This window comes from Falco biarmicus, chromosome 1 (assembly GCF_023638135.1).
Source record: "Falco biarmicus isolate bFalBia1 chromosome 1, bFalBia1.pri, whole genome shotgun sequence".
Lineage (NCBI taxonomy): Eukaryota > Metazoa > Chordata > Aves > Falconiformes > Falconidae > Falco > Falco biarmicus.
In genome coordinates, this window is record NC_079288.1 from 81,770,828 (window position 1) to 81,792,991 (window position 22,164).

General features: G+C 37.3%; 1 protein-coding gene across 5 annotated transcripts in view; it reads right to left on the bottom strand.

Annotated features, from left to right (window-relative positions):
- Positions 1 to 740: 740 nt before the first annotated feature.
- Positions 741 to 22,164, bottom strand: part of MAEA (macrophage erythroblast attacher, E3 ubiquitin ligase) — a 54,276-nt gene continuing 32,852 nt past the window's right edge. For 3 of the 5 annotated variants that reach the window (XM_056340587.1, XM_056340578.1, XM_056340597.1), the window contains 7 exons: positions 16,878 to 17,000; positions 15,883 to 16,071; positions 13,903 to 13,979; positions 7,378 to 7,486; positions 3,164 to 3,297; positions 2,315 to 2,510; positions 741 to 1,921 (listed from right to left, as the gene is read on the bottom strand). In XM_056340587.1, coding sequence (XP_056196562.1) covers positions 1,826 to 1,921; positions 2,315 to 2,510; positions 3,164 to 3,297; positions 7,378 to 7,486; positions 13,903 to 13,979; positions 15,883 to 16,071; positions 16,878 to 17,000 — 924 coding nt within the window. In that variant the 3' untranslated portion in view covers positions 741 to 1,825. The remainder of the gene's footprint in view (positions 1,922 to 2,314; positions 2,511 to 3,163; positions 3,298 to 7,377; positions 7,487 to 13,902; positions 13,980 to 15,882; positions 16,072 to 16,877; positions 17,001 to 22,164) is intronic. The other 2 variants (XM_056340606.1, XM_056340615.1) reach the window with 2 other exon arrangements.

Here is a 22,164-nt window from a genome sequence, read left to right on the forward strand (position 1 = left end):
GTTATCTGCCTCCACCTGCTCTTGGCTTATTGCTTTTGTTCGAAGGAATTGCTAAGCCTGCTACTTCAAAAAAATGTGGAGGGAAACAGACTCTTCCAGCAGTAAGGGCAGGAACACCGGTCTCTGCCAAGCTGGCACTGCTCAGTGTTCCACATATACCGGTTCTGAAGCACCAACAACATATGCATACTGAAAAGGGAACCTTTTCAGACACACCTCCCTGGAAATGCCACTGTATTTACGGTTTCAGAATGGCCAATACAATCAGTTTATAGAACTGTGATTTTAAGTATTGAGCATGAACAGAAGTTGTTAGCATTCTTTAAAGCACTCAGTCATACATCAAAACCTCACACTTAACATCTCCCACAAAACAGTACTAGAAGAAACACCCTAGGATATTAGGCAGTCTGCTAGGAAGCAACTGAAAAAAAGCTTCAGGATTGTAGAATGGACTGTACTGTTCACATATGGAAAGTTTAAACCAAAACCAGTTATTTGACTGAGATGCTCTGATGTGGGAGCCTTAACAATATTTATGGTTGTGCTGTGGTGGTGTTTTTTTTCATTGTTTGGTGACTTTTTTTTTTTTTAAATCTTGCAGAACAGTGAAACACAACACGGGGAAGCTGTACTCCTTTTAAAAGACACCCTGATAAAAGTTAATTTTTTTAGCACTTAAATACAAAGCAGCTTTCTGATTTTTATAATCAAGAAATGGAAAACAATTTTTATTAACATGTTTTACATTTACAATCTTTTATTAGCTAATCAACATCAACATGCAAAAATAAGCGCTAAATACAAACCTCTACATATGGTTTTGTTTAAACTACAATGGTTTAATTCTTTTGAAAAGTCATAAGGATGTGTTCTGTAGTTGTTAAAATTGACTATTAGTTTCAGTAATGAATACTATTTAGACCCTAAAATTATGTAATCATCCTGCAAGGCATCTTCAGAAACTTCGCCCAACACTTAAGAATACCAGCTCATTTTCATGTGAGTACATTCTCAAAGCAAGAAATAAGGCAGTAGCACTAATGATTTCATATTGAACCCTATGCACATAACTAATAACTTTAGAAGGACTTTAACACTATGGTAGACTGGAAAAAGAACATTTAAACAAGCATTGGATTTTGCCTGAAATGTTCTCGGTTCCTCTTGACACTTATGCAACCTCCTTAAAATATTTGGGTTTGGAAAAAGACTTCATACTCCTTCAAACCAGTCCCTAGTTGATCCTCCAGAGAAGCCAGGCTCGTGTCAAAGACATCAATATCTTCCCATGGAAATAAGTTACAGAATTCATGTTCAGGATTACTTCACGAGAGGATCATAAAGAAGGCAAAGAGGAGCTTAAAGGAGAACATATTGGTAGTACTGAAATCTTTGATAACAAAAGGGTCTTGGACAATTTGAAAAAGAGGGAAGAAAAATGGATTTAATTTCAAATCTGTTGTAACTTTTCCCCCAGTGCAAGTGTCCATCTTTGAAGAAAGTTATCCTTTAGAAGATGAAAGTACTTTTGAGAAGAGTCCAATTTTTGACCTTACATTACAAAACCTTAACAATCAAAATTTTATTTTTGTTTTTATTCAAGTACAAACTTAAGTCATAAATTCCTCTCTTTTTTTTAAAGAGTGTTTATTGTTGCTCATTGATCTTTGGTCGCAAGAAACAATAATGCCACCGACAGGTCTGATCCCCAGGGTGGCAGGTTTTGCTTCTTTGCCACACATTAAGGCCCCCCCCTTTACAGGGTATGCCAATATACACTGTGTCAAAATTCCAGCGGCACTTCATCATGTGTTTTATGAACCTACATGATGTAGACTTTCTCAGCTTGTGAGAAGTTGAAGACTTCTTTGGTTCTTGGGCAAATTACTTTGTCATCTTGACGAATAGAAAGCAGAGACTGAAAAAGAGTGAAATCAAAAGATAATATTCACAATAATAACTCAAAAGTATTATTTAACTATTTAGTAATTAGACTTAAGAAAATTATAATCTGAAATCAAAATATCTTTGCCCACAAGTTACTTATTCTACATTATTGTTCTCCAGAAGGAAACAGTTCCTACGTAATTTGATTTCACATTATAAATTCACCTACTAAATCAGGTAGTAGCTCCTTTAAAGACCAATTAATCACATAAATATACAGTCCTTCAGCAATTACAAGAAATTGTTTATCTTCTGATAATACAGAGGATACTTCTTTCTGATTGAATTTATAAGCTCTTTTTTGATAAATTTATTACAACCACTGCTATTTTAAGTTCAGCAAGTCATTTATTTCAACACTCACATTGTATCCATAGACATATCCATTTGGTAACATCATAGGAGGATTATTTTCGTTCATTACATCCCCCGAAATCTTGCAGACTAGTCGGGAGTTGGCACAATGTGCCATAGGCAGAGGCTGAGCCAGCTTGTTCAGGGATTTGCTACACACAGGGCAGTCTGGGTTTTTTGAGCTCCCATCCTCTTTATAACACTGTCTGTTTAACAGCAAGTTAAGGAACAGCCACCGCAGAGCGCAACAACAATTAGTTAATGACATATATTGGAAAAAAGGTAGTGCTAGGTTACAGAACATACAAGACCATTTAATTCAAGTTTAAAGTGCACATCTAAGAATCAAGAGCTTGTTTCAAGGAACAAGAGTGAGCCACAAGAATCTGGCACCCTCTCCAGGTAAAGTTTCTGATGTAGAAACCTTTAGTAGCACCAGTCCTCCTCTAATCACCATAGTGTGTAGCTAATCCAATTAAGTTTCAAAACATGCAGGATATATTTGAATATTCACATAAAAACAGAGAAGGTACATTTGTGTCCAAGTGCTTAAAAAATGGTAATTCTGACCCAGTTCACCGATTTTTGCAGATATATTCACTAACTGAAGACACATGGAAAGATAGCTTAGTATGCAAACACACTGTAGATCTCACCTTAATATTTTTCTAACATCATGCCATTTATTATAGTCCCCCCTTCATGTAACGGACAGCAATTCATACTCCATTTAAACAACTCATGAGCAAAAGTATGCAAGTGTCTCATATCCTCTTTGAGCTCTCTGAAAAGCATCCACAGAATAAAAAACCCACAATGTCGTTTTGCATTCGACAGTAGTATCTGCATTAAAGGATACGGTGTTTTTATAGCTGAAAGGCCTGCCTGGAGTGTTATAGTAAAAACAGAATTGTTTCCCAGCTGATGTAGTCTGTAGTTATCATATCTAAACTGCTGGATCAGCATTCTCCATCGAGCAGGGTCCAAGAGATCCTGTTAGAAAACCAACACAACTATAAGTTGTTTTCAATCTAATTGTGCCGGGCAGGGGGGGGAAGCCTGGGAGTGGTACATTGTGCAAACTCACTAGACTGAATCCAGCACAAAATACAAGTATACATGCTAATGCATAGCGTGAATGTACTTGTTTAGAAAGTATCTTTTAACACTACTTTACTAGAAATATGACTTAAATCAAGTATTACTTAAAATAGCTGGCATAACAATATTCAACTTCCTTCTGTCATCTACCAAATGTTCTAATTAAGGTACATAAATCCTGGTAGGGCTATTCCTTGCATTTAGTTTTTCTAGAATACTTGTGAAGCAACATTAGTATTGTTGAGTGTTTGCTCTATAGTCTGAGCCATTAACATCAGTAAGCCAGAAATGTTGCGGTTTTTTTTTTTTTTTTTTTTTTTTTTCTTCCCCCCCCCCCCCCCCCCCCCAAACCTTTTTACAAGTCAGGCTAATTCTACTGATACCTCTTCATAATATATAATGTTTACAGAGTTTTGTAAAAAGGTTTTAATTTGAAGAGCTGGCACAACCCCAGGGTCGAGAAAGCTTAGGTAAGCTATGCATTTAAGGACAAAATTCTTTAATATATATTGTACTGCTGTGCATTACCTAAAAATACAGAGAACAGTATGTAAACATTTTTTTTTTCCATAGAACTAAACCCACAGGTCAAGAATGCATATGAACCCTAAAAGTAATGCTGAGAAAGAGTCATGTAAGAAGTGAAGACCCTTTGAAAATATATTTGTTATCTATACAGGCAAAGATATAATCCTCTCTTCTGCTAGCACCCCTTCTCCTTTGCATCCATGACCTGCATTTTGGTCAAGAGACATGGCAATGTTTACATATCTTAGAAATAAGTTCATACTACCAACTGTGCAAGCTACACTTTGAGGCAACTAAGAGAAATAATCCAGGGAGACCTTGCAGCAGCTTTCCCATACCTAAAGGGGGCCTAAGGAAAGCTGGAGAGGGAGTTTTTACAGGGGCATGTAAAGACATGACAAGGGGGAATGGCTTTGAACTGAAAGAAGGTAGGTTTAGATTAGATAATAGCAAGAAATTCTTCACTGTTGAAGGTGGCAAGACACTGGCCCAGGCTGCCCAGAGCAGCTGTGGATGCCTCATCCCTGGCAGTGTTCAAGGCCAGGCTGGGTGGGGCTTGGAGCAACCTCGTCTAGTGGAAAGTGTCCCTGCCCATGGCAGGGGGTTGGAACTAGATGGTCTTTAAACATCCCTTCCAACCCCAAACCATTTTGTGGCTTTAGTATATTGTTTAGTGTATAAAACAGGCTTTTAAAGAAAATCAGTGACAGACAATACACTGAGTAACAGCATTGAATTCAAAACACATTATATCAAAATTGCTCAGCAGTGATTTTACCATGACATAGACACCAGGGTTTATGCTTTGCTCTGTACCACCTTGGCCCACTTGTCTTCTCCTCAGTTCCCTGCTCATCCAAATCAAGAACTGGAGAAGGAGGGACTCCACCACCACCTTTTCTTGTAGCCTGTATTGTGGAACTCCCCCATGGCAGAATGATCACACTGGCCTGAGAACTTTTATCTGGATGATGATAGTAAGTAATTTTTACTGTTTTATGAATAGGTTTGTCACCGTTAACCTGAAATTACATGTTAACAGAACTGTGTTTCAGGTAAACTTGAGAAATATCTTGTAGAAGTCCAACACTCAATGAAGGGCTAAACTGGATTTTGACAGCAGTTGTCTGAGAGAAGAATTATTTCTCCATCCCTTCTCTCTAGCAGAAACTGCCAGCTTCAATGGTGAAGTGGTTTATGTATAAGTACTAAATCTTAGCTGAGATTATGAAGTTGCGTGTCTCCATGAACACAGACTTAATAGCTCCCATTAAACCAGGAACATCTTTGGGTGAGGGACGGAAGAAATGCAGCTCACAATGCAGCCCTGGTGTTCTTCAGACAAGCAATTAGAAAGCAGAATTACACAAAAGCTAAAAGAGGACACAAGTGTAGGTGATGGCTTTTGGAATCTCTTGAAATCCATCAGGAATATTAAGATGGGAGAGAGGAGTTGGGCAGCAGAAACAGTTGGATCATCTGTGAGTCTGCAGCTGAAAACAACAGCAAAGAGAAGAATTCACATGAAGAGGTAAAAAGATTCAGAGGCAAATCCACAGAAAAGGAAGGAATCCTGGACATAAGTAGTCTTTGTCTGAGTTCAAAATGCTCCAAATCAACAAGCAGAACTGAGGCAGAGAACCTATACAGATGGGGACAAAAATAAATACACACACTTATCTTGCCTTAACTAATGCAAAAAGCACTGTTTCTGCCACCCAACTGCATATATGTTTGCTCTATCACCTGACCCATCTAAGGTCAGAATGTTCCCAGTGTTCCAGGATGAAGCTTTTGTTCTGACCTTAAGGCAATCCTTGAGAAGATGTGACACAGCCTACAACAGATCCATAATAAAAACAAACTATTACTAATCATTAAGAAAAGTCTATGATTAAGGGCCTAGGCGGTGGGACAAAAAAGTAGAGGCTACTAAGTGTCCAGTTGGAATAATTCCAGCCACAGCTACACAAGCTTGTTCAAAGGATATACAAAACAAGATGATTTTGCCAGAACATTAAATATGTTTCCCTTAAAGTCCCAAAAGATAGGACAACAAGCTGGAGAAAGTTGTCTTCATTGGTTATAGAGGATGCTTCTTCCCTTGGATTAATGAAAATCAATTGATTAGTGGTATTATGATCTGACAAACTCTCACAGATCTAAAAGTAATTTTACTTAAAGCAATTTTAAGAAGTCATTTATGCACAGAACTCCTAGTTAACATATTAAAGGTACTGCCAAACAAGTGTGCACTCTATAATTCTGTTGATCTAGGTAATCATTAGAGGACCAAAACCGTAACTTCCATAAAATAGAATGTTTTAAGTAAGATCCATAAGATGTAGTAGGGAAATTGTTTCAACTGTCGGTTTGTATATGAAACACCACTAGCCTTTCCCCTTGCTCTCCCTCATTGAAACATTCTGTCCAAACTGGCCCTTAGAACAAAACACAGGATTTTTATTTCCTACCTATTTCTTTTTAACTACTGGAACGATGATAAGTTCTGTCTTACACCTATAGTCTTCTAACGCATCTATCGTTTACGCTTAACTCCCATCAAATGTGGACTCAAAAATACCAGGATCCTTCTAGGACCCTAGGATTACCAAAGAAATCCATGTTAATTCTGTGGATTGTTGGTTTGGTGGTTTTTGTGTGTTTGTTTTGTTAAACCATTGATTTCATCACTCATTGTTTTAAAAACACATGTTTATACTGGCATTGCCACATACTGGCTTGGCATTTCACAGGATTCTTGTCTTGCTTTGCCAGCGCAGCTCTTGTCTACCTTTGGCCTCCAATGCCAAGTTTAAAAAAAAAAAGCGATTAGAACGTGACCACAGAACGCACTCAATCTGTAGAAAAACTAATGAATTTTGCTTGATTCAAGTTTAGATGTAGGTATTACCACTAATATCTACATTAATGTGTATACTCCAAATAAACAAACATTTTTAAGCATCAAAAACACTGCTTTCGGATCATTCAAATAATCTTCCCTTTCTTCACCCCAAGCACCACACAAACAGCAATTTGAGAAGCAGAATTAACAAATGCTGTTAGTGTATTAAGGCCACAACTTAGCCAGTATGCCGAACAAAACTATCTCAGATTTTCCTTTGTACCTCCCCACCTTCTGCCTCTTGCTGTGCATTTGCTTATCAGGCTTCTAGTCCCACAGATCTTCAGTAAGCCTAGCTCAGTGTGGATCTGTTATAATTAAGATCTAACTACAACAATACAAATACTACCTGGATTGACGTGGAGGCAAGGACTGGTTATTAAAATTAAGGACTATTATAAAGGAGGATGTTATAAAGTAAGATCAGAAAAACATTTCATATTCAGATTATCAGTGCATTTTCCTGCAAGGAAAAAGAACTTCAACATGTTATTTTATTGTTCTACTGTACCACTGAATTTCAAGCAGAACATTACCTTATAGGGGGAGATATGAGTATCTGAAGGAAAGGCCAACATTCCCATCACTTGTCGAACCTCATCCAGCTGGCTTCCCTCAGCCTGACTGAAATGCTTTCTTGCATGTCTGAAATATAGAATTCATACCTTTATTAGATAGCCTTGTTTCTAAATCAAGTAAATTTACATAATTATGTAAGCTTTCTGAAAAACCCCTCTATATCCTGTTCTCAAAACATTAACTCCAAAAGGTAACACATTTAAAGGGCTTAAAAAAATACACCCTGCAAATGTGAATGTAAGAACAACCTTAAGAACTAGCAGGTTTACACTTAAATTTCTTAGACCCCAGAACTTCCTACAGAAGCATGAATTCTTACCTCACCTACATCTAGAATGACAGATCCATGATTATTAGAAGAAACGTCTCTGCTTATGCACATTCAATGTATCGCACTTACTCTTTTGGCATACGCTCACAAGTGAGATAAACGCAGTCTGGTAATCAGCTATTCCAAACCAAGGTGTTCAAATATCTACCTTGTTTATACTGATATTTGAGAGAATTACTTTTTTTGTATAGGCTAGAAGGCAGTATCACTGTCTGTGCAGACTACAAGAAATTGCAGGGTAATTAAGTAGAAAACACCTTAAGAGCAGGGGTTTTTTGCTAGGGAAATAAAATTAAGTAGAATTTCAGTACAAGTTTTTGTACTTCAACATATACTGATTTTAAGAGATACACACAGGCTGAAAACTTGGATATTTCAAAGAAGTGACAGAATTAACAGAAGTTTATTAAAAACAAAACCACAAACTTCATTATTTTTCAGGAAATTAGTACTAAGAAATCAAAGAATTATGATCAGATTATAATGATATTCAATTGCTTCACATCATTGTATGAAAGCCTCCCCTATACAGCCTTCCTAAGACCATCAATTTTCAAGTGGAGCTTAAGTGTGCTGGAAAACCCTCCAGCCTAAGCTGGATGATTAGTTCAGCATTTCTGCTAAAAGCTCCCATTTTGTGGTGCACAGATGTTGCATAGTAGACTGAGTACGGAATCAGCACCATATTGAATTTCTGGCATTGCTTCAGTGTAGAAAAGTCTTCCCTATGCTGTATTTTCTCCACAGTTTGTATTATGGGGAAGATACCAGAGTATTTCAGAGATGACTTGGTGTTTGCTCTTTTTAAATTTTAAAAACTCTTGTTGAAAATCTATTTACAGTTAGAAGTTACTTTCAGGAATACACAGTATTTTCCAATTGCCCATTTCATGGGTTGAATCCAGAGAAAAAAAAAAATCTAGATAGGGTGTTTTACCCCCCCCCACCCCCAATTCTGTGTCCTAGTAATTACACTTAGGTCATCAATACCATGAGAACAGTCTCTTTAGCAGTGCTTCAGTACTCCTACTTCCTCTCCCACCCAAACCAGGAAGCAATGGAAGTTATGTGGGACAGACTGTTTCCACCCAACTTCCTATTTCGGGTGAGCAATTCAGAAATGTAAATATTATTCCCCAGGTAATTACTGTTCTGAAAGCAGAAGTACAAACCCCATGGCCTGAGAAAAGAGACTAGGCAGCTTGGACATACTGAAAGAAAACTGAAGTACTACTGCAGAGGTGCAGTCAAAAGTGATAGCTATTTAAAAGAAAACTTAGTCAAAGCAAAAAAATTCAGACCTACCAGTTAAGCTAAATTACTATGTACGCATGTAGGAAGAAGAGGAAAACAAAATTCCTCTTAAGAACTATCATTGTCCACTTGTGTCCTGTGATGTTAAAACAGAACTGGTACTTCAGATTTCTGCCAGCCTCACTAGCACCGTGGTCCTATTCCCATCATGCCCTGACAGTTTGCTTTTACAAACAGCATTTCAACAATACATCCCCCTTGCTTACAGCAAGGCCTGTTGCAGCTCAGGGTAAATACTGGCCACACTTACTGTATGCGTTCAAGAAAAAACAGAGTTAACGCTTTGTTCTGTGTATATGTAATATATAGTCCCTGTGTGTGTGCTAGCCATTCAAAGAAGTGCTCAGCAATCCAACACTTTATCATTTGCAAAGTACTGAACATGCTGGGATGTGATGGCTGGTTTGGGTGCAGCCAGAAGGAATTAGGTTTTCTTGGTTTGGGTGCAGCCAGAAGGAATTAGGTTTTCTAAAGTGATCTTCTGTTTGTCTTCCATCTCCTGGCATCCCTTCCACCTGTGCCCCTTAAGAAATCAATGAAGTTTTTGCACAAAGCCTGCCAGGCTAATTAATGTCTAAACATCATCCTCAGAGCAAACAAATTAAAATGAAGCAAGATACCCTTTAAAAGAGAAGCATATTCAGTAATTCATAGCACTCTGAAGTCTTGTTTAGATTGGGAAGCAAGAAACAGTACTATGTGAGTACTCATAAATGCACAACATTTAAATAACACCTTATTTGCCCTCACGCCATTATTCACCCCCTCCCTTTTCATTCAGCTACTTCCACCTCTTTGTGCCAATGTTATGGTCTTGGAGCTATCTATGAACCTTACAATGCTTATTTACAATGTTTTTACCACCATTAGCACACACTTGTCAATATAACTAGAGAAGGGGGCTAAAATTTTTTACAATTATGACCATTGGACCATCACTGAAACCACTAAGTTCTTGTGACAAATCAAAGTAATAAGTAGAAAATTTTGTTTTTCAAATGCCAGAATGATTCTGTAAACTCTGTGGGGACAAAGTCTTTTGCTTGAAGTAGCTGTTCCTCTAGCCCATGCAGGTACAGCAGACATACTGCACTTGACAAATCCACGAATGGAAGGATATTTAAGAAGACTTGAAGATTTACAGTTTACTGTCTGCTAAGGGTACATTAAGTTGTTAATGTATATAAACTGTATACTATGTATGTGCTTATCTACATGTGCCTGAATACAAGACTAAACATTTATCAGGAAGTAGCAATAACTGAACACAGCCATAAGGTGTTATCACGCAAGGACTTATTTCTGCTCAGTCTGACCAACGCCTGAATGCCTTTATCTTGGAGACCATTATGACTACCAGCAAAATTTATATTCAGTGCTCAAAAGTTCTTTTTTTTTATGTACCTGTTCCACCCCACCCCCACCCCACAATAAAAAAAACACCACAGAACTGTGTTTATTCACCCTTGTAGGAGAGAAGTTTACTAAAATGAATACTGTGCCCGCTTTCTCCTAACTTTGCACATCAGTTATTTTTATTTACTCATTTTGTCCATTATATCCCAAGCATAAGAATTGCACAGGGTGTTTAGTTAAGGTTTTAGCCAAGAACTCTATTTATCTCTGGCACCTCACAAGAGTAAAGTGTCTTGTGTCACTGTCAGAATGCTGTCAGATTTCCCAGAATGAAAATAATGAGAGCCCCAAAAGTGTGAAATTAGCATCATCAGTCATTCATTGTTACTGTAATAGGTATGAGCTTTAAAAAAAAACAAACCTGAAAAGACTGTGGTAAAGGCTAATGATACTAGGCAAAACACTGCGATGTACTTAAGCTTAAGATATTTACTCTTCATATTCAAGAAACAGTTTTCATACATTCCCGAAACTTGCACTTTCAAGACTACTCTGATAAGCTGCCTTAGAGAACGGTTCATTTGTACTCATTCTAAAAAGCTACAGAAATTCACTTATTAAGTGAGATGTATAATTTTAAAGCTCACATAAATTTTAACCTAAAAGCAGTATGTCACTTCAGAGGTTCTCAGCAGGCAGTAAGCAAAGCTTTCAAACTTATTTAAACACCAGCTGCGTTTCAACAAAATGTCAGTTCTCTGAGTTCCACTTGTACAGGAAACTATTTGGTAAACAGCCTCTTTCTCTGCTTTCTAATGGATGCCTGACCTATTTATTGCACCACGGACACAATGCTGAAAGAATCCTGCTGCAGGCACTTAACAGAAGCAAGCTAATAAAAACACCAGTTGCAACGGTTTGCTAGAAGCAGTGAAAATTATGCTACACCTTCCCAAAAATATATTCCCTTATTCATTACATATTTATTTTGAAGCAAAGTGGAACGAAATGGTAAAAACTAACATTTAAACCACGTTATTTAAGGAAAGCATTGATATGCTGAACTCTGGATGCACAGAATTATCAAAACTCACCCTGTTAAAGAGGAGAGAATTAAGATATAGGAGGACTTCTGTAGCTCCTTTTCATTTTACAAGAAGTTATGATGTTAAAGCAGCATTGTTATGACAGGCAAATTATAATTGCGTATAAAATATACGTCAACTCTGAATTTTAATAGCTGTATGGAATATGCATGCTTCACCCCTAACAAAAGTCAATATGGATGCCTATTTGCAATGCAGACAGAAGCTGCAAGTTTTAAACCTCAGAGGCTATGACAGTATGAGTTATTCCACATCAAGAGTGCTGGGTCTTCTTGAGGGTTGACAACTTGCAACTTTTACCAGTTCTGATGTAGAAAAAGGATCAGAGGGAAACAAATACCCAGTGACAACAATAAAATACAGAATGACTTTATCTGCTTTGTCCCAGTTCTCAGCCTACCTCCTTATTTCAGCTCTATGCCTGCCCTCTGGTTTCCAAGCCGCATAAGGAAGCTGCAGCTCAAAGAAAATAGTTTTTAGGGCATGGACTACTCATTGCTAAGATGCATGACTGCACATTTGGCAAAGCAGCAAACTCAATGGAGGATAAAGCTAAAGGCACAAAGGCACAGTATTCGCTGGATATAAAGAGTACCATGGACTTCAGATAACAGATAATGTAGTTTAGTGTCTTTCATCCTTTTCGTAAGTACCTGACAATTCCTTCGGATTTGAGAACTCTATCAAAGGGTAAGTGCACATATCTAAATGCTAGTATGTAGGTGTTTTGTTTTCTTTAATTATTAGCATTAAAATTAGCTGCAGTTTCAGGCTGAACATTTGGCTGGGACCAAAACAAAGATGATTCAGGTATAAGTAGGGCAAAATAGGAATGATATGAGCTAGCTCAAAGCAAGCAACACATTTGAATGAAATTAGAAAGAACAGCTGGAAATAACCCTAAAACTTCAGGTAAGTAATTTTGAGGGTGCTGTTAGTATTAGACTGGCCTCTCCACATACTTATACTACTTTCTTCTTGTTCTTGTTTTTAAACTAAGTCTCACCTGTTCTATTCAAGAAAGGTTACATGGTTTGCCCTACAGAAGAATTTCTATATCTAAAACTTGGGAACGCACTCAAATGTTTTCAGTCTGTGCTTATGTTATAATACTTAGTATGTTTTCTATAGTTCTGTGCTCCTCTGACCAAAAAGCAGCTCTGCCACAAATAAAAGCCTCCCACTGGATTCAATTTCTGCAATACCTAGTATGGTTTTAAAGGTAGGTAGACTTGCAACTTCCTTAACATAAAACTTGTCAGAACTTAAATGGCAACAGCGTTATCACCAGAATGAATGTATGAGGCAAAGCTCCAAGTCTGGCCATAAAACTTGTCATCTCTCCCTAGGTTTAAATACTTATAAAACAGCACCTGCCCTGAGTTCCTCTCCCCCTTGTCCATGTGTAAGCTCCAGTAGCGCTGCCACCTGCACGACACTTTGCAGGGCTGGCAAGATCACTGCTTATCAACACGTTTTATAGTCCCAGTATCAAAATTCCACTCATTTCAGCAGAATTAGTTTCCTATGTTATTCTGGAACATTATTCCAACACCTTAAATCAGGACCACTCACTCAAATGCATAAATTGCTTCATGTGCCAATACCATAAGTACTGCCAGAAAGACTGTCTTGTAGCTGAAGTCAGGTAGTCATTAGGGCTGACCAATTCTGTTACTGATTCACATCACTGTGGGCAGTTTTACTTTCTTCTCAAAGCAGGCCCCAGTGAACTAGTTGGAAAGATGTGAAAATGGATATTAAGTTGGCTTCCTCATTTTGGGGCAGGGGAAGGGAGTGTGGGGTAACATAATAAGCTTGTTCATCTCATATATGCAACAATACAGAATTCCAAACTATGCATTCGAAACAAAGGGTGAACCTAGCCTAAAGCATAACTTGTAGAACAAGAAGCTTAACAAAGGCAGTAAAGCAGAAGAGAATTCAGTCAAAATTGAAGCATTAACCTTTTAGTATTTTTTGTGATTAAAACTGCAATGAGTTCCTATGAGAAGCTAGCTGTACCTCTTGAAAATTAGTTAAGGGTAAATAAGCTCATAACATTGTATGCCACGAGAAAAAAACAATTGTTTTATGAAACACATTAATTTTCTAAACCTTAAATTTGAAGAGTAAGGTGTGGAGTTTCAGCGACAACATTAGGTTTTTGAAGAGATTCAAAGATACATCCATGGAATGATACCTTGTCTTTTAAAAAAGATTAAACCCCAGCTTAAATCCAAACACTGATCACAACACTAGTAAGAGCCTTTACAGTAGTGGGACTTCTGGGTGTTGCAATAATAGTCACATGTTTCTAATGAAGCATAATATCATGTTATGAAAATTGTTTGGTAAGCACTCTAATTTCATACCTCACAGCATCCAGTCTCTTGTTCTGTCGAATGAGTTCAATGAACTCCTGAATCCTTAGGCTGAACTCCAGACAGCTCTGAGATTAAAGACAAGACAGGGTCTTAGATGGTGCCAAAACTGCACTGCACAGTATGTTAAGTACACATGTGCACAACAAAAAAGTGTTAATAACATGCAACCTTGTTTGCTTGCTTTTAGGCATTCATGCAAAAAAAGTTGAAATGCTGACTCTACGGACAAGACATCAGCACAGAATTCCCTAAAAGCAAACAAAAACCACCTCCTCTTGCCTTCTGCAAAATGTCAGTATTTAGCGGGGATGAACTTTTCCCTGACTGAAAGCATTGTTACCTGAGATGCAAGTGAGAGCAACAGGTTTCTTTTTACTTTCTTACAATTTAAAGTTGTAAATTCAACAGAAGTTTGGGACTATGTGGTAACTTAGACAAGAGAGGTCTACCCAGAAGACTGCAAGGAAGAAAGAGATCTTTGAACATGATTTTGAAAGTCCCCATTATTAACAAAAACCAGCACAGAGTTTAAGTTGCTGCAAACCCCTCCCCTCCCTCCCTTTCTTCAAACTTCTATCCCGCTCTTCTTGTCAAACATCTAAAAGCCATGCTGGAAACAAGTCTCAAACAAGAAAACCAAGTGGCATTTACCTGTTTTTGGAAAAAGGTAAAATTTGAAGCCTAATGAAGTTGACAGTGTCCCTTTAAATCAAATTCCATCACCAGTTCACAAAATCTATAAAAAAACTTTGAATATGTGGAATTAAAAGGAAAAAGATTCTCCCCCCATAAAAGAATGAGTCACTATGCTTCTTTATAGGGACACAGTCAACTCTTTTATTACCTTAAAGAAACAATAAAAATCCAAAGCCATCTGAATCTTGGTAAGAACTGGATTCCTTCAGTTACCCTGCTCCATTTGGCAAATTTTTTTTTCCTTCCCCCATGCTTCTAATGAATAGTTGCCTTTTGTTTATTGTCCATCTGCACAGTAATATCAAAATTCCTCAGTGACTTCAATAGGAATTTGAACAACTCCATATTTCTATCAGTTAACTGCCTGAGGTGACTAATGCACACATTGCAACAACTGTAGCAAAAAATAAAAATTTCTTCTCTGCTTTTTCTGAATTGTTCAAATAGGCTTATTTTAAAACACCCTGTTATTCAAATCTACAGACACCACCCACCCCTCCCCCCCTTTAGAATTTCAGCTAAGTTTGTTCCTCCTAAAAAATTGATCAAGCTTTTTAATCGTTAAAGATACTAAACCCTAGGGCTTAGTATTTCATATAAATGTTTCACTGGTGAAAAACCCACATCCCAAAACAATCTTTGGAGTTTGTGATTTGTTTTTAATGAATCTTCAAGTAAGATGCAAGCCCATGGCTGCATGAGTTCTGCAGACAAGCGTAACTAGAAGAGTCCTAGACAATCAGATGATCCACACATTTGAACAATGTAAGCTTCAAGCAACTCTGCAGCAGCTATTTACAGGAGCTCACATCTGTGAAGACTACAGGACTGTGTGCTTTCCCAGGCCACCATACAGTTTAATTTTTACATTAGGCTTGCATTAGGGTGGTGGCTGGGATTTTAGAACACTAGCACCGATGAGTAGCTACACAAACAGAAACAGAAGAGATGTTTATTTGTTTCAAAAAGAAGCATAGTGATTTCTCTTCTTCCAACTCTGATCTCTCAAAGCCTTAGCTTTATTTTCTGTTTGGGTGTTTTGTTTTGGTTTTGTTGTTTTTTTTTTTTAAAAAAAGAAATTAGGGCTTGCAGAAATAAGATTTTCATTGTTGTTTTCCAAAAAGAGGGATGGGGAAGATTTTCCTTATTTATTCTTTGTTGAAAGTTGGTGATGAAAAGACGTTCATATTTTATTTCTTATATTACTTAACATGTTAAGATTACACAAGGGGGATTTTTTAGCAGTATAATTATGCAATAGTGTTTACATACCAATTCTGGTTTTCCTTTAATGGTTTCCATAACAAGATCATCATTTTCTTTAGAGTAATCACTGGCCGATTTAGTTATGCGTCCCATCTTCGGTTCATTCTCATTTTGGCGGCCCTGAGTGACAGAGAACGTCACTCTTTGCTTATCATTAAGTGCACTCAAACATTTTTGGTTAAAGAAAGCGCTTAGCTTAAAAAAAATAAGACACAAACATCTTTGAGGGAGGCAGGGATTTTGGTTAATATCAGTTAAAAACAGATTTCTGCAAGCCCTATAAAAGATTACAGCGCGTTTTGAAATGCAGAATTTAAGAGACAAGGAAGTTTAAACCAGCTAACTGCATAGGAACAAGTATACAGCATGTTCAGGTCATGGTACTCAATGGCTAGAGAAAGACTTACTGTGTTTCTTACTTGATTAGACTCTGCTTTTACTTTAAAAAAAAACATTTCAACAGTAGTTTCTCACAGAAAGTTAGTTCTTGACTCATGTTTTATTTTCTTATATACAACACTTAAAAAATACCACGACAAAAATTTCTGAAATTCCTCTCAGTGTTAAATGTGAGGACATAGGTATACCAATTAATCTCTCAAGATACCTTCCTATAAAACTGAGTTAGATTCTCAGGATGCAGAGAGTTACAGATATAAGTTCACATATACCAAGACGCTACATAGTTTTGCATTTAGACATTTGTAAATCACACTCCAAGCTACTGAATATTATTATTATATTTGAGTACAATTTGTTGAGACAACACTTGCATCCATAAGATGACCTATCACCCAGTTTCAGGTTTGCCATTTGCATGAGCTAGTTCAGTTCCAACTACCTATGCCTTCTTAAAAGAAGAGTTTTGTACTTACTGTCCTTACAAGTCCTCATTCAAGAACTGTAATTTAAACCAAATTAACCACATCAAATATCCAAGTAGTTTAGAAAACACTGAGGAAGCAATTTAAGCAAAACATGAACATGTTACATCTTTATACCTTCATTTTCCTGAGCCTGGATTTGTTATCATGACACCAAGCCAAGCAAGTCATAGTCTCTTGTCGTTCCAATGACTCTTCCACTTCTTTAGCAGTCAAAAACATTTCAATATTTACCAAGTCCTTCAAAAACAAAAAGGAAAGCAGGTCTTGTTAAATTGTACTGATACTTCACACAGCAACCCACTCTTCAACAGAACTGGAATACAGAGGTAAAGACTTCATTCTTGAGACCTCTCATTTTTTAGGATAGTACTTTGCAAAAAGAGATTACAGTATATTTTAAAGACTGCCTTTCCATGCACTAAGATATTCTGATAGTGACAGTATTTTTCTGAGATGATTTACACAACATAACTAGAAAAAAAAGGAGTGAAGATCAAACCTAGGACCTCTGCACAGAAAGTAACCAGATCCCACAATCACTTTGTGCACTTCATACAAGCCAAGGAGTATTTGGCTTCCTCAAAGCTTGGCCTACTATGTCAACAGGATCATGACAATATAACATTTGCTGAAATGAGGAAGAACTATGTAAAAGAGTATCTAAACCTACTTTACATAGCCATCTGTAACTCAGTTTTGAGCCAAGTCCTACAATGGTCTGAAGTGTCCAATATATTTTCTCTCACTGGCTTAATGTAGAAAGCTCCAGACCTTCAACTGCTTACAAGAATTCCGTTTACATCCAACACTGATGTGATAAAACAAAGTATCTACATTAAAAAACAGTTAGGCAAGGGGTGGAGCCATGAGATTCCTCAAGTGCCTATCAGAAGCAGATGTTTTTGAAGAAAAAGTGGCAATCTGGTACCAAATCTGCCCAGAGCAAGCCTGTAAGATGGCTGTGCTACTTTGTAATTACTAGCAGCTTTACACATTCATACCAGTCAAGACAAACACAACTGAATACAATCCAAGATCTAGTAGGGTATCAAAAAATTGTTTTCCCCCAATATATTTCCACTGGAAAAAGACTTAGGTAGATGTTCCCAAATGATATGAAACTGAATCCATTCCGAGTTGGCACCACCAGAAGTAATTTCAGAGCTGTGCATAAATGTGCCATACTACAACAGTTCATACTTTGCTGAAGAAAATATGCTGTGGGAAACCATAATTCAATACACAAATAGAAATCCAATACTACAATATTTGTTTAGTATGCACTCTAATTTTGAGGAAGTTCATTTTTATGTAGACTTCACAGCAAAATGCTGAAAGTTATATAACCGAAATGCTGAATATCACAAATATTACAGTAGCTCTAGTGAACAAAACCACTCTCAGATGGCATTTCCTGCTGTTAGAACAGCTGAATATACTTAGTCTTAGACTTCATACCTTCCAGGAGACAAAGCTAAAAAAAGTAGCAGCATCAGGCATATCACATTCACATCTTGCATGTCAACGGCCAATTTTTCCTTATAAATACAAGTAGTCCAATACTGAGAAGTGGACCAGATCATGTTAGGTTTGTCAGAACGGCTACTCACAGAAATGTGAAGAGGCCACATGTATTTCTGAAGTGCAGCACGAGCTTCAGCTTTACTAAAGATTTCTCTCTTATGACTTGAATGTGAGTTGACACAGTGGTTGACATGTAACTGTATTTTACAGATCGTAAGATCACAGCAACAAAACCATGATACCACCAAAAGAATACAAAACTAAGATTCGACTTTCACCGAGTCCTCCCATTCCCTTAAGGATAAAAAAATAATCAATGTGTTGGCAAACAGACTGAAAGAATGTCAACTTATTCCACAAGAACAATTTTTTTGTTGTTAATAAAAACATGAGAGCAATCCTTTTTGGCAGCCTGAAGTTCATCTGATGATATACTCAAGTGGAAAAAAAAGAAGTGCATTATTCCCCTGTGTGTGATAAGGTGACCATATAAATACCTGCTGCCCATGTAACTCATCTGTGTAAGTGATTTGACATATAATAAAGCCATAGTCATTATCTTGCTTGCATATTTTTCCATACAGCTGCTGAATAGAAAGACCATCCAATCTGTGTTAAAAATAGTATCTTCATAGGTCTCCTCAAGCTTATTTGAGCTATATGTCCTCTTAACAAACAGCATTTGCTTTCACACCAAACTAAAACAAAAGCATTTTCTCCTACATAAAAAAAAAAAAAAAAGACTGGATATGCTAGGCAGAAACAAACCACTGGTTCAATCTAATTTTTTAGCTTTTCATAGTTTAAGCTTCATCACACACAAAAAAAAAAGAAGCATAAGAGTGGCATTTAAGTCAACGAGCTAGTAAGACAATTCCAACTATAAGCATTTATCGGTCAGGTGTTAGTACAGCAACCCTCAACTACGAGCAAAAAGATCGCAGTCGTTGCTGAGGCAGACAAAATTATCTCAAATAAGAAGAGAATTCCTACATTCCTTCTGAAAATTTAAAGAAGAAAGGTTCTGTTTGGTACAGAAATGCTAATCAGATTTGCAGTTGCCAAAAGAAGTCAAAGCTTGGCAGCCATCTCTGTTAAATAGACAGTAGGTATCCAGAAAACAGAGGAGAACGTTTTCAGTTAAAAGAGTTTCTTTCAGAACTAACAATCACATTTAAATTGCACCAATCAATAGGATTTTCTTCTCCATTGACTAGATAGAAAGTTAGGGAACAATATAAAAAGAGCATTAAGAAATCCATTCGTAGGGAGAGAAACAGCTTTTGCATTTGATAAAAAGTAGTTAGAAGGCTTAATCATGCAGATTGGTTAAAAGAAAAATAACACAACAATCAGGCAATAAACCTTTAAAAAAACAAGTAGTGCTCATGTCACCCAAGTCTGTGGGGTTTTTTTGGCGATTTTTTTTTTCTTAATCTAATCATGCTTTCTTATTTTCCTTTTTTAGCAGTGCCTACTCTTGATGGCGTATTTCATTAGCTAGGACTAAGGAAATAGAAAAATGGAGTATCAGAGGATTATTTGGCTTAACCAAAACCAGCACAGCTCTTCTACACAGGCCAGTACTAGAGTACTACTTGTCTGCCACATCTTACATGGACGGGAACCAGTTAACAGCATTAGCAGTTTTAAGTATCTCATGTTCCAGTCAGAAAAATCCCCATTAATACCCTGATCCTGAACAGTTTTCTGAAGGTATTCTGCAATTCAGAGTTGCATAGGCAGTAGGTTGTACAGAACCATTGTCATTCTTGGTTCCCAAAACAGCATTAAGATTTAATATACTGCTACAAAGAGCCCCTCTTACATAATTTGTTTGTATATAAAATCAAGGAAATGTGAACACACAATTTGACAGAAATATTGCCACCAGTTTTGCAGATGGAAAAAAGCTGAAGCAAGGAATCTGTTGCCTTACACCCTCCCCTCCAGCTGACACAGCATTGGGCATCATGGTAAATGTTTTCTTTGTACATAAATTAAAAAGCAATTCTAAAGTCTTTAATTACCATCTTTTGCAACACTGTAAAGTCTTCCTTCATTTCACAATTTCAGTTTTCACATTGTAAAAAGCAATTGAAATTTTACTTCCAGTACTGCAGAAGCATAGGAGAACCCTGCACTGCACAGATTATTTCAGTGTTGTTATCAAACCGTAACTCATCACAGACCTTCCAGCCTCCCGTGTGTAACCATAATGATTTTGCCTAGATTACCCTGCCTCAACTTGCTTACAAATGCAGAATACCTGATGTTGGGTAGGAAGACTGGTTAACATCAAGCCTTCATTTAGTTAGGCTTCTACAATTGTACTGAAAAGGTTTCAAATGGTTCAAGGAGAACTCTAAGTATTACTGACAATTATCTGAACACTAAAGAGGGAGAACACAACATAAGCATTCTTCTTCCTTCTAGTACAAGGCAAGGTTTATAACTTCTGCTTCAAAAACTATGGGACTAAAGTGAACTAACAAGTGAACTAATCCTCCCTTCTATTCAACAGTCACTAACCAGATACCAGAAAGTTAACTATTTAAGCACGGGATGAACTTTATCATAAAAAGACTATGTAATTCCATTACAACGGTGAAAACTTTAGAGAAAAACATTTACAATTAGAGAAAAGCGCACATGAAGGCTGGGGACACTGAAGTGGAATCAGAGAGACTAAACAAAGAATACATCTATCCATCACCCTGTGCTCTGCCCGATTTACATATATATAGCTTTTAAAATATCACTGCTTCTTTTTAAGCTGCAAGTGCCTCCAGGGAGGGAGGTTACCAACCCTATGAATCTGCACAGAACTCCCATTATTAAGGTATAAAATATTATGAAGAATAAGGATTCTTTTAAGATGACTATTACTACATACATACTCCTGGCCAACATAAAAGCTGTATCCCTGTATGGCAGCTCCATTTTCCAAGAAGGGTTCTTAATGAGAACATCTCAAGCATGTACATGCACATCCCCTCCGAACAGCTTTTAGACTCTCTGGTCAGTGTGAGGAGTTGTCGGGGGCCAAATTCTCAGGTGATCCCACCCCATGCCAGGTTGCTCTCCTTAGCAGCATCTTGTTTTCAGGAGACTCTAACACCTGCCCTCACTGGAGTTAACACTGGAAAGATCTGAATTTTTTCTCCACAGAGGGGACACTCAGAATAAAGCTTACATCAGCTACAGGACAAACCTGCAGGAAGCCAGGCTCATGAATTCTAGAAGCCATGGAATACCTGCTTTGTACTGAAAATGGTCACTACTTTAAACGCTAGTTTTAGACACCAAAACTCAGGAAAATGAAGACTTGCCCAGAAGTTCATGAATTCACATGGCTGTGCAACAAAAAGGAAGAAAGAGTGGTTCACAAAAATACAGTGAAGGTTATATGAAAAACAGCTGTGCATACGAAGGTGGTAGGGTAACTTGGTTTTAACTGATAGGTAGTTTAGCTTCACATGAATTTGAAATTAAACACAGCTATGTCTATTTTAAAGCTGTGAACCAACTGAGAAACTGGCAACCATATATCAAAGTGTGAACTACCTTTAATTTAAAGCCAGACAAAGTTTGTAACTTTAAGGTCCTGCACAATTAAGAGAAATCAGTAGTGAACGGGAAAAAAAACCCAGTAATAGTTCCGCACATTTACAGGAGCTAAGCAAACCCAAAAAACCAAAGTCTAGCTATAAACAGTGAATGACTATCAGACTTGTTTGCCTGCCTTCTCTGATGGAACTTGAGCAACTACTGGTAATATGCTCAAGAATTTGCACAGAATTCTCTTATTTCAGAGGACCTCAAGCAAACTATTCACTTCACTACAAACTGACTGCACCTCAGTAGTCAATGTAAG